The sequence below is a fragment of the Vicia villosa genome, linkage group LG2 (genome assembly GCF_029867415.1).
Source record: "Vicia villosa cultivar HV-30 ecotype Madison, WI linkage group LG2, Vvil1.0, whole genome shotgun sequence".
NCBI lineage: Eukaryota > Viridiplantae > Streptophyta > Magnoliopsida > Fabales > Fabaceae > Vicia > Vicia villosa.
The window spans coordinates 143,252,542-143,265,551 of record NC_081181.1 but is presented as its reverse complement, the minus strand read 5'-3'; the positions used below and the strand labels follow the sequence as shown (position 1 = coordinate 143,265,551).

General features: G+C 40.4%; 1 protein-coding gene across 2 annotated transcripts; it reads left to right on the top strand.

Moving 5' to 3' along the window:
* Positions 1-7,783: 7,783 nt before the first annotated feature.
* LOC131652298 (cysteine desulfurase, mitochondrial) lies at positions 7,784-12,170 on the top strand. 2 transcript variants are annotated; one of them, XM_058922123.1, is made up of 2 exons: positions 7,784-9,335; positions 11,779-12,170. In XM_058922123.1, exon 1 carries the CDS (start codon positions 7,959-7,961, stop codon positions 9,327-9,329), a length of 1,371 nt encoding a protein of 456 aa, XP_058778106.1. In that variant the 5' UTR covers positions 7,784-7,958; the 3' UTR covers positions 9,330-9,335; positions 11,779-12,170. The 2 variants fall into 2 exon arrangements, with proteins under 2 accessions (XP_058778106.1, XP_058778105.1); XM_058922122.1 differs by having other exon boundaries at positions 11,773-12,170.
* The last annotated feature ends 840 nt before the right edge of the window (positions 12,171-13,010 follow it).

The window sequence follows — 13,010 nt, the reverse complement described above, 5'->3', positions numbered from 1 at the left end:
CTGAGTACTTTCAGATGGGACTTTCCTTGCTCCAGGATTCTCATATCCTCAGTAAAGCACATCTTAATGCATTCTCTATGCTCCAGAAGCCTTATTCCTGACGGAATGCTTTCTCCCCAGTTGAATCATGATGGAATGGTGTCTGATTCCCCAGCTAGCTCTTAATGAGGTTCCTTGCCCGAGTTCCTCGTTCTCCCCAGTAGAGCGTTTTCTCTCCCCAACAGATTGACCTGTTCTCCCCAGGAGAGTCATCTTGTTCCCCAGTGGAGTTGTCTTAACAAAAGGTTCTTATGCTAAGTCCTTATCCCCAACGGATTCCTCATCTCATCAGTGGATCTTTGTGCAGAAGTATTCATCTTCCCCACCGAGTCTTTCCTCAGCAGAGATTCGCATGCATCCTCAGCAGAATCTGTTTCCTTCAAGGATTTTCCCAGCGGAATGCGTCATACACAAGCAAGTCGGTTACTCCCCATCAGAGTTATCTCCATTACTTGCTCTTATCTCTTCATCCCCAGTATGTCGAGAATTTGCTTCTCCAATGAAGTCGCCAAGGTATTCCCCAAGCAGTCATTTGGGATGTTCATATCCCCAAGCAGGATTTATTCCCCAAGCAGAGCTCGCATCCATATTTGATCGTCTCCAGCAGATTCCTGATTCATCTTTGCCAGCTCGCAGTTTGTGACCCTGGTCACTCATCTTGTCCTCCCCGCAGAGTTCCGTATTCTCTCTCCAGGACTTCTTCAGCAATTCAGTGCTCATCTGTTGCCTCCCTAAGCAACGTTCGGATCATGCATCATTTGCATAGCATTCTCAAAAGCGTGTAGCGTCTTCCTTCTCGGGAGCGTTATTCTATAAACATTCATACATGCATCATGCATAAATCATATCATATCTGTTTCTTTCTGCAGGACAGTTATCCAGATTCAAATGCTCCCTAGAGAGCAATATTCGCCTAGTCATTACAGGCGGTTATCCTGATGTTTTGAATCAGAAGAGGATTGTTCTACTTATTTTCTGGCATAGCTCAGATCAGTTCAAAGACATTCCTATTCCCGATGCCCCCAGATCGGTGGAAGATATTTGTTCCTATCCTGATATCCAGCTCAGTTGAAGGAACCGCCTCCGGATCTCTATAGATCTTCCGAAGGAGCAAGCCCTCTGATACATCAGATCAGTTGGAAATATCTACTCCCTGACGATTTAGTTCGTTCAGAAGAAGAAACTCGCCTGCCCAGTCCTGATGCCTAACCATCAGTTGAAGACGTTTTCTTTACCCGGCGTACACAGTTCGGAAGAAACATCCGTTCCTATCCTAATATCCAGTTTCAGATTAGTTGAAGGAACCGCCTCCGGATCTCCCGTGATCTTACGAAGGAGCAAGCCACTGATATCATCAGATCAGATGGAGATGTTTGCCTGATCGACTTTGTCTTTCAGATGAAGATTGTCCTACTTATTTTCTGGCATCATGTCCATATCAGTTTAAAGGCATTCTTTCCCCGGCGCACACAGTTCGGAAGAGATATTGTTCCTATCCTGATTTCCAGTTCAGTTGAAGGAACCGCCTCCGGATCCCCGTGGTCTTACGAAGGAGCTAGCCGCTAATTCCCAGATTAGTCGGAATATCTACCTGATGATTTAATTGCATCAGAAGAGATGTCTGCCCAGATTCCCAGATCAGAGATACTTTTACCCGTTGATGTCCAGATCAACCGGCGTATCTCCTTCGATTCCCAGATCGACTTAAGACATCTATCCCGATGCATGTTCGGAGACATCTGCAACGCCTGATACTCAGATCAGTCGAGATGTTCCTTCTCTTGATGCCCATATCATTTGAAGTGTTTCCCCTGCCTGTGGGTGCCCGTTCCTCCTTTTTCACAAGTTGGAGCATATTTATTATCCAGATCAGTTGAAGTTTTTTCCCCTGCTCGCGGGGTGGTACATTCCTTCTTATTACAAGATGGAATCTTCTATTGATCAAGAGTGCAAATTTTCGAGTTCATTCTGGTATTCAATCTCCTTCCACCTCAACGGTTCGAAACTTTCGTTTCTCACTCGCCAGGTTCAAGAAGTTTGAATAGGGGCAGCTGTTGCACCCCAAAATTTGCCCTCTTTATTGGAGCTATAAGTTAATGATGACGTTTATTTCGTCATCCAAAAATGGAAGAAAAATAATAAAGAGTTTTCATGGGTTTAGGAGGGTAAAGTGTGAAAGAGTGGTTTAAACGGTGAAAGTACGATAAAATTCATAAATACTATTTGAAAGGTGATACGAGTTAAGTTCCCTCGTTGTCCCCATTGTTTCGACAAGATCTACAACTTTCGTGTTCGGCTCGGGAGCCAATTCTTTGAGGAAGGCTTTCAAATTGGCAAATTACTTGAGGTTTCATAGTGAAAAATAGTGCTGAATGTAAGGTCTTGCGCCTCGGAAAATTCATATCTCCTAATCCGCTCGCCGGATTCGCTTGAAAATTTAACTGGAGCTCCGTGGCATCATTACCAAGATTTCATATGTTCGGACCGAAGGCCAAATATGCATAGAAAATTCCCAGAATTTTAAGGATCGTCGCGTTGTTTCGGTAAAAAGTGTGTTTTCGGGTATGTCGCGCCGAGTTCGAAAATTCCTAACTTCTTCGATTTTTATCGTATGAAGTCCATTCCGGAGGCATTCTCTCAGAAATTTTGTTAGCTTCGATTCTTCGTCACACATGCCTGTTCAGATTCTGAGCCGAAGATAGGTTTTTATCGAGTTCTTTGAGCGGTACTCACAAAATTTCGCACAGTCGCGCCAGATGAATCAACGTTTCTCGTCATTCAAACAGGCGTATTTTCTTCATCGCTTATCGTATTAAGGTGATTCTCGCGGCGACGGATCACAAATTTGGTCATCTTCATAATGGCATCGGTTTCGTTCCGGAATTCAGAGTTGAACCGAGTTTCCTTAAAAAACGAGCCAAAATGAGACGCACCGAGGGCAATTTGGACATTTCGCGTTGACAATATATAAACATTTTGCTCTTCACAAATCAGAGAGAACTCTCATAATTTTCAATTCACCAAAAGATCAAAAACACTTTCTCTCAATTCTCTCTCAATTCTCTTGGATCAAAACCACAAATCACATAGAACTTTCATCAATATTCATCAATTTTCTTCAAGAATCAAGAACAACATGGATTGAAGATCAAGATTTCAAGTTCGAATCTCTCCTTCCTCTTTTTGATCTTGCGCGCCACTCTCTCTCCCTTCGGATTTTGTTTTCGAGTTCGTGTCGCGTTCGTGTCGTGTTCGCGTTCGTATCGAGTTCGTGTTCGCACTTCGGTTAGATCTTCATCCGGTAAGCTTCGAATCTTGAATTAAGTGCTTAATTGTTGATCATTATGTGAATTGAAATATAGATCCATATTTTTTTGTTGATTAATGTTGATTGATGATGATTGTTCGGTGAATTTGTATGTTGTTGATCGAATTGGTAGTGTTTATGTGAATTTTGGTCGGATCTAATTTTGTTGCATGTGATTAATGATCATTGTTGATGAATTGTGACATTCGCGCTTCGGATGCGTAATTCTGTTGATGATTGTGTGTGCTTAATTGTTAAAATTCATATAGATGACTTGTGTCGCACTTAAGGTGTTTGTACAAATGCATGTGATAACTTTTTGCTTGATAATTTGCCTTGCTTGATGCTATATGTTGTGTAGCTTGATCACTATCGCATGTGCAAATACATGTTGCCTTTGTTGCATTCATGTAATTGTTGGTGATGATATTTGAATTGTGGTTTAGCTTGACGCGTCGCACTTTGCTCGATTTGTTGTTATTCGGCCTAATTGACTTGTGGATTCATGACTATCCTTCGCCAAGATGCTTTGTGCCTAATCGTTGAGAGCGATACATTTTTGGCTTGTGCTTAATCATTGAAATCGATATATGTGTGGTTTTGTTGCTTTGGTGCTTAAGGATTGTTCACTTATTGCTAATAGCATGCCTCACATTAATATTTGGTTTACATATCCTCATATGCCATTGATTGTTACCGTGATATCGTGCTTTGTTTCCATGGGTGTTTCATTGTGTTTTGAATGTGTCTTGATGACTTTTCATGATGCTTACAAGTTGGCATTGTTTCAAGTTGAGTGGAATTGGTTCCCAAACATAAAAAATAGCAAAAAGTGATTTTCAAACAGTGGAACCCGGTTCCTAGCTTTGGGGAACCGGTTCCCATCCATCAGAGGCCAAAACGGGAGGCAGAATGCCCTGGAACCCGGGTTCCCAAACGGGGGAACCGGTTCCCCTGTGTGTTTTTTTCCTCTAACTTCAATCTTTCGTATCTTTTTGCTCGTAACTCCGATTTGCGCGTTTTTTATATCGTTGGAAAGCTTGTGAAACGTGATATCTCATGAGATGATTGATATTGATTGATTGTAGGTTATTCATGTTTGGTTTTCCCCTTTACATTTGTTGTCCACTTTATGTGTGCGTTAATTGTTCATTTTATCTTAGCTTATAATGCAATAACGCAATTCCGATTGCGATGTTTGTTATCTCTAACTTGTGTGCTAGTGTGCAAGGCTTTTGGACGGTCACCGATCGATTCTTATTACTTGAGTGTTCCGCTTTATTTGCGGGACACGTTTCCATCCACTCGTATCGTGTTCTCATCTTGGAGACACGTTCCTATTACTTTATACTTGCTTGTTTGGTTTGCTTGTTCCTCTTGCAGGTGTATTGTGATTATGCTCGACGCGCATGTCGACCTTTGTGTGCTTTCATGGCTAATCGGTGTGCTGACTATTTGTTTTTGCTTTGCTAGTTCGCTCGCGGGATTCTAGTTTACTCGCTCTCTTCGCTTTAGTTTACGGATCATCATCCGTTTGGTATTGATTCCGTTTCATTTTATTTCTCTCGCACTTTATCGCTTTCTCGCATCATCCTTTAACATGAGAAGTAGGACCTAGACATGCATCTGGCCAAGCCCTCGAAAGAGGCTCTGTTTTTGTTGGTGTGTTTATATTTGTGCTTTGCGGCAGGGAGTCACGGTGTAATAAGTCCTATATGGCACTCCGTTAAGTCCTCATGGAAGGCATGCGGTCAAGGGTTCGTAATCAACCCCCGCCTAGTCTCATCGAGTCTGTTTGGTATGCGCACGCCTCGCGTTGCTCGCTTCCGAACATGCAAAAGATCTTGTTATCGAGTATGTCATGAAAAGGGTTCATGCAATCGGACCCCCGTCTTTCCTATAGCTCGCGTCGCTCGACGTTGATGCTCGGTGTACGCACGCACCGTTTTCCTTTACGATCCGTGACGGCTTGGTTGCTGAGAAGGGTCCGCCTTCTTGTCTATGGCCCGATCATTTTCGCGAGGTCTAATGCTTGGTTGACTTGGGTTGAGCTGCTCCCCTTGGCTATGGCGGGACCGCTTTTCTACCATTCGGTCAGTACCGTTGGTTTTGTTTGCTTTACGAGCGGATGCTCGTTTGTGTGATATTATTGTTTGCTTTCCCTTTCCCTCGTAGGTTGATAGACTAGTTTAGACTTGTACCCTTTGTATGATAACATTAGGTAGCAAGCTTTCCCCCTTAGCTTAGGTTTTCCTCATGCATCTCTTAAAACACAAACCACACTCTTTGATTTTCTTTTCTTAAGAGCTTGTTATTTCCGCTCCATTCCCAACATAAGTCTCCAAAGGTCGAGCAGCGGAGTGTGAATGTAACTCGTTCACCTAAAAAACACAAAACAAACAAAATTAGTTAGCTGAGCTACGGTAGCTCTGATTCTGCAAAACAGATACGTAGGCAGCGGGGTAGGGCCCGTGCGAGCATAATCCTTTCTTTTCCCTACATTCTGCATTCATTTTAGTCCAGATTAGCATAGTTTGCTTACACACCCATAGATTTAGACACATGCGTGGATACCATCGAGTACGATGGGCGCGAGGGGTGCTAATACCTTCCCCTCGCGTAACCGACTCCGTTACCCTTTTTCTCTGGTCGTGAGACCGTTGTTTTGTTTTGTGGTTTGCTGGCATTCCCTTCCTTTTCAGGATAAATATGTTAGTGGCGACTCTGTTAATTTTCGCGGTAGCGACAGCTGGCGACTCTGCTGGAGACGTCTCGACCTGTTGCTGGTCCGGACTCAGCGAGTCGATCCTAGCGCTTTTGTGTGTTTATCATTGGGTGTTTTTATTGCTTTGCATATTTGCCTGTTTGCATTGCATTCTATGTGCGCTTTTACTTTTCTGCATCATATTCTGGACTGTCTGGATCTCTGTTTGTTGGGTGGGTGTTACAAGAGGTAAAAGGCCCAATACCCAGGCTATATGTGAACCATAGGAACCCTAGGATAGAGTGGGAGCATGGTTTGTCTCGAGGTGTACGTCTCGGGATGGATTATGTGAACACGAGCTGAGTAGTGGTTTCAAACGGAGGTATTATCGTCACCCGCTTACGCGCTGTGATGATGCTTACCTTCGGACGGACCGTATACTGCGTTTCATGACCTTACCTTGGCCTAGATTTTACCCGTGAGTGGGGCGGGAATCAATGATTATATAACAGGTACATTGTTGGTGACCGCTGTTCTTGTTCGTGGGTTACCGCTGTTCTTGCTCGTGGGTTACCGCTGTTCTTGTTCGAGGGTTACTATGGTTCTTGTTCGAGTGGTTTTGTTCCTGTTATGACGACTATGGTTCTGTTTCTATTGATTATGGCCCGTGATCTACGGGGAGTTCTGAATTGGTGCCGAACCTTTGAAACTTGATCGTATAACTTTGAGGATATCCAGACATGTCCGGTGGGAGACATCCAAAATCCCACCACCTTGCATCATTGCATATTTACTTTCCAAAAAATGATGTGTGTAAAAAATAAGAACAATTTACATTAAATTGTGTGTAAAAAAAATCAGGAACAAAATTGAAATCACCAAAATTAAATTGTGTCTAAATAGCCTTTTGTAACTTCACGTTCCCGTTAATAATCAATATTTTGATCAGTAACTTCATGTTCCCGTTAATATTTAATATTTTGCTCAGTAACTTCGTTCCCGTTAATTTCAAAATATTTTGATCAGTAACTTCATGTTTCCGTTAATATTCAATATTTTGATCAATAACTTCGTGTTCATATTAATATTAAATATTTTAGTCAGTAACTTCAAGTTCCCATTAATATTCAATATTGTGATCAGTAACTTCATGTTCCCGTTAATATTCAATATTGTGATCGGTAACTTCATGTTCCCGTTAATATTCAATATTTGAATTAGTAACTTCCGGTTCCCGTTAATATTCAATATTGTGATCAGTAACTTCATGTTCCCGTTAATATTCAGTATTTTGATCAGTAATAAAAGGATATTGTACTTTTTTTCTAGAGTTTTTCCCACTGGATTTTTTTAGTATGGTTTTAACGAGGTATATCCTCAATGGACATCCAAGGGAAAGTGTTATGAATATTTATGTTAGTGGATGTCAATTCTTCTCCTAATTTTTTTATCTTATTCTATACTTAATAAATAGAGACCCACTTTACAATATAAAACACAATTAAAAAAAATAATAAAATATTACTCTATGTGTTCTCTACCTCTCTTTGATCTCTATATAGTTTTATTTAGTTTATAACACTCTTATTTTTTTCAAAATCAAATGCCAATGTAAATCAAACTATTTAAAAATAAATAAGAATGCCAACAAAGGAATGTTAAACCGACTACAGCCGGTAAGAATGACATCTCACCACTTAATCTCGCGGTTTATAGTACCTTGACGCGTCCAAAAATCATCCTTCAATTCCTAGTAGATAGACAACAACATAACTGATTTAACTCAATCCCTCAAATTCGGGAAACCCTTTTCTTCTCCTATCACACTCTCTAAAACCCTAAAAACCTAAATAAAAAACTCCACTTTCTCCATCAAATCGATAACGAAGAAAAATTCAAATCTTCTCAATGACCTCAAAGCTAATCACTTCCATCCTCCGTCGCCACCTCACTAAAAAAACCAACCCCCTCCGCCGCCAACCACTTTCCACCGCCACCGCAGCGGCCTTAACCGAGCCTCAAAACCATGAAGAAGCCTCCGGAATCACGATGAAGGGCGTAAAAATCTCCGGCAGACCCCTTTACCTAGATGTCCAAGCAACATCACCGGTTGACCCACGTGTTCTCGATGCTATGCTCCCTTTCAATATCTCTCAGTACGGAAACCCTCACTCCCGCACCCATTTCTACGGTTGGGAATCTGATAACGCCGTCGAACATGCCCGTACACAGGTTGCATCCCTCATAAGTGCTTCCCCTAAAGAAATAGTCTTTACCTCGGGGGCTACTGAGTCGAATAATATTTCGATTAAGGGTGTTATGCATTTTTATAAGGAGAAGAAAAAGCATGTGATAACCACGCAGACGGAGCATAAGTGTGTGCTTGATTCGTGTCGGCATCTTCAGCAGGAGGGTTTTGAAGTTACTTATCTTCCGGTTGAGTCTGACGGGTTGGTTGATTTGGACAAGCTGAAGGCGGCGATTAGGCCGGATACTGGACTTGTTTCTGTTATGGCTGTGAATAATGAGATTGGTGTTGTGCAACCTATGGTGGAAATTGGAAAGATTTGTAAGGAGTTTAACGTTCCGTTTCACACGGATGCAGCTCAGGCTTTAGGGAAGATTCCTGTGGATGTTGATAAGTGGAATGTGAGTTTGATGTCGTTGAGTGGTCATAAGGTTTATGGACCGAAAGGGGTTGGGGCGTTGTATCTTAGGAGGAGACCTAGGATTCGCGTTGAGCCTCAGATGAATGGTGGGGGGCAAGAGAGAGGGATTCGAAGTGGGACTTTGCCTACGCCTTTGGTTGTTGGGATGGGTGCTGCTTGTGAGGTGGCTATGAGGGAGATGGAGTATGATGAGAAGAGGATTTCTGCGTTGCAGCAGAGGCTGCTTAATGGGATTAGAGATAAGCTTGATGGGGTGGTGGTGAACGGGAGCATGGAAAGCCGATATGTTGGGAATTTGAATTTGTCGTTTGCTTATGTTGAGGGGGAGAGTTTGCTTATGGGGTTGAAGGAGGTTGCTGTTTCGAGTGGTAGTGCTTGTACTAGTGCTAGTTTGGAGCCTTCTTATGTTTTGAGGGCATTGGGAGTTGAAGAGGATATGGCTCATACTTCTATTAGATTTGGTATTGGGAGGTTCACTACTGAGGAGGAAATTGACAGGGCGGTTCAACTAACAGTTACACAAGTCGAGAAGTTGAGGGAGATGAGTCCGCTTTATGAAATGGTGAAGGAAGGAATCAATATCAAGGATATTCAATGGTCACAGCACTGATTATTGGTCAGTTTTTGGCTTCCGTTTTGAGTTTTTTTTTTTATTACTGATAAACTAGGATAAAGCACGAGCATAGACGGTTCTGTATAATAAGTTAATCACTGTTTGATGTTATATGCATTTTATTGACAAGTACCCAAATTCGATTGTGATGAAAAAACAGAATAAAACTCACGTTCATAATCTATTGACATGTTTTGATTTTGTTTGTTTGCACTGTGCCTTGTTGAACCTAGAATATGTATTTCCCATTACATACAGTGTATTCTTGTTTTCTCGTAAATTTCACATTTCGTTCTCTTCTCAAGCTAGTATTAGTATTCTGATTTGTTGTATGTGTATAAAAGTTTATATGAAAGGTAGCGTAAAAGCTTAGGTAAAATATTCGTTGTCTTTGTAATAAACTGTAGTTGGTGGACATTGGCAAAAAGAAGTTTGATCGAGAGTGTGTTATGATATAGACATAAAGGAGAATTATAGTAGCTTTACAGACTAGTTAGAGCAGTTAGTTAGTTAGAAGAATATTTTGTATAATTTGGAGGATACACAGATAACAGGAAAGCATTTAGTATTGTAGCCATTTAGTGATAAAGAAGTGAGTAAGTTACCGATAGCGGCACTATCCCGTTATAGCGGCACTATCCCGGGATAGCGGCCCAGAGCAGTGACCCTTTGCTATGGAGGAGTGGTTCGTGTCTCAGTTTGCCGCTATTTGATGTTTAGTGAGTAGCCGGAGTGGAGCGCTTCTGGCCCGAGCATGTTTGAACTGTTTTGAACGCGAAAACCCATATTTACCATTAAAATAAATAAACGTTGGAGGAGTTTTGTGGAATTTTTCCAATTTGTCCCAACTCAGAACACAAAATAGAGGATTCAATCTTCTTCTCAGTTCTCACACGCTTTCATTTCAGTTTTCAGTTTTCTTCTCACGATCTTCTTCCCAGTGCTGCCTCCGTCTTCTTTCTTTTCTGTTCTTTCTTATTTCTTTTCTTGATTATTCTGTTTTTTTAAAAGTATTTTTTTCTTCTTTCTTTCTTTCCCTTCTTTCTTCTTCTTTCTGTTCTCTTCTTTGTTCGTATTGACCTCTATTCCTCTTTTCCTCTTTTATTTGTTTGGTTTTACATTAAATATATGTATGTTTTATAGATTATTTATATAATTAGTCTAAAAAATAGTCAAATTGCGGCTATCCCGCTATCCTATTTTTGTGGCCGTCCGCTTCGCTCCGTTATCTGAGATTGATAACTCTGGAAGTGACTATATTGTAGGAGTGAAGCCCTTGGAGGAGATTGATTGTAAACATTTAGAAATTGAGCTGTGAGCGGTGACTATGTTGTGCAAAAAATTGGTCCACCAGAACCATTTTTCAAAACCCGATGCACCTATGTAAAAAGCCCCAATTGTTTTGTATATAAACTGGCCCAAACCCATTTCATTAAATCACAAAAAACTGGTACTCAGATTAAAAACCAATATCCAAACGGCAAGCCTGGTGTGTTATTCAAACCTAATACTCTCAGCCACCATCATGTCACTCCCATGGTTGCCTGTTCTTCATCTAATATGTTCCACTTTGTCATCTGTTTTTGCTAAAAAAGAATGCGCACTTGCCAGAAATTAGAACAGTTTTCTATCTGATTTCAACATCTGTTTCATTTGACGTCACAGTCAGTGATGTTTTTTTCATTTGGTTAGAGCCACGATGCTAGAACATGAATGGAAAGGTAAATCTCAGTAACTCTCCTGTCACACTGATTTTGCCATCGAGAGATCCTGATTCAGTGATATCTTTTCTTCTGGAGGGATATTCTGGTACGCATGCAGTTCTGACGATTTGGAGTTGTTGGTACTGAAGGTAAAATTTAGTTGATTAAATTGGAATCGAAGTAAGTGTCACAGAAACACAGTTCTGAACTGTTGGATGGAGTCTGAAAACAGAGAAGTCACTGGGTTGAAAACCATGTTTTAATAAAAAACTAGTTCGGTCCGGGTCCAAAACGGTTTGAAACTGCTTCACAAGCAGGGACTGGTATTCTATAATAATGGGTTGGTTTATCAAACCTGAACCAAAAAGTGGATTGGTGTATTGATGCAAAGTAAAAGACATTTTTTTGAAACACTTGTCTGAATTGTCTGTCACGTGTTGTGTGAGTGTCATACGGTTTTTGGATACCGATTCAAAAATGTCGAAGCAAAGAAAAAAAAAATCAATTTTTGGGGACACTTGTTTGACTTTTCCGACACGTGTTATATATGTGTCTTACCAGTGTCGGACACTTACACGTATCGGACACCACGATACACCTACTCTTAAACGTGTCGGTGCTTCATAGCTTTCAATATTAAATGCTTTCTCTAGATCTTTGTATCCTCCTATTTATACATATAATCCTCTAATTAACTAACTTCTCTAACTACTTGAATTCCTCTTTATTCTATATAGTAACAGAGTTGCAAGCTTGGAAGATAATGGGAATGCCTTGGCTTATTGACGTAATGGGACAGTATGGTATTTTAGAGCATGTTATTCTTTCATATATGAAACTTCCAGTTTATGATATACCTTGAAGTACAAGAATAGCGTAGAGCTTCTTTTGTTTGTTGAGGAGGATTTGATTAAAAAAATAGTACAAGCGGGAGCTTGAGTAATGGTGAGTCTGAGGCCAAAATTTATTGTTCTCTGCAGCTTTCCACTGTATTTTAAATTGATGAAACATCTTAAAGCAACTTTTGAACTCATGTTGGCATTTTATATTATGAATGAAGTCAAATAAGAACAGAATTTGTATTAACAAAGCAATAGGGGAATGATAAATCAAAGCAGTGTGGCATTACCATTCATTTCTTGTTCTTGCTTCTTTATTACACCGTCAATATGGTTATGATTATTGTGTTTTGTATAATATATCTCCCATGCGCTGATGGCAATATAAGTTCAAGTGCATCACTCTCCTATGATGAATTGTGGGAAGTTGGAAATGGAAATTCTATCGTTAGGAGCCAGTTTTAGAATTAGGTATTAAAATAAGGTGTCAAAAAGAATTTAAGAAACAGTAGTCTCCGATGGATATTGAATTTAGACCTTTCTTGCACTAATTTTTAGTGGTGCAATACCTCCAAATCTTATTTGTATTGCCCTTTTTACAGTGTAGTGCTATTGGTATTGTGACATTCTGTTTAGCTCCAAACTCAGAACTGAAACCATACAAAATCAAAAGAAAATGTAAACAGGGTTTGATGATATCTAGGGTAAACTTGGACCTAAGAAATAGAAGGAAGAATGTAGGAGAATTATCGGCAACACAAGTTGATCCTTCAGAGTTATAATAATAGAAGTAGAAAAAATAGATGTAAAATGAGATATCACTGTCTGGCCCGAGCAAAGTTCTGCTAAAACTTATAAGAAGAATTTCAAGATGTAAATAAAATAAACAATAAAAAAACTTGAGATAGTAAATTATAGCTATCTACAAGAGCTCCAGTCAAAGCTTTGATTCATTGAGTTAGACTTTTGCAAATGTTTACAATAAAATTCATAATTGATTCCTGGTTGATCTCGACCCGGGCTGGAAGGGATGCAACGCTGTGAAGGACGTCTAGTCAAAGTCTTTGGTGGGTTAGTGTCCCTACAAACTTTTTGACCTGTGTTGCTACCGTGCTGGAGCCACTGAGGTGAAATGG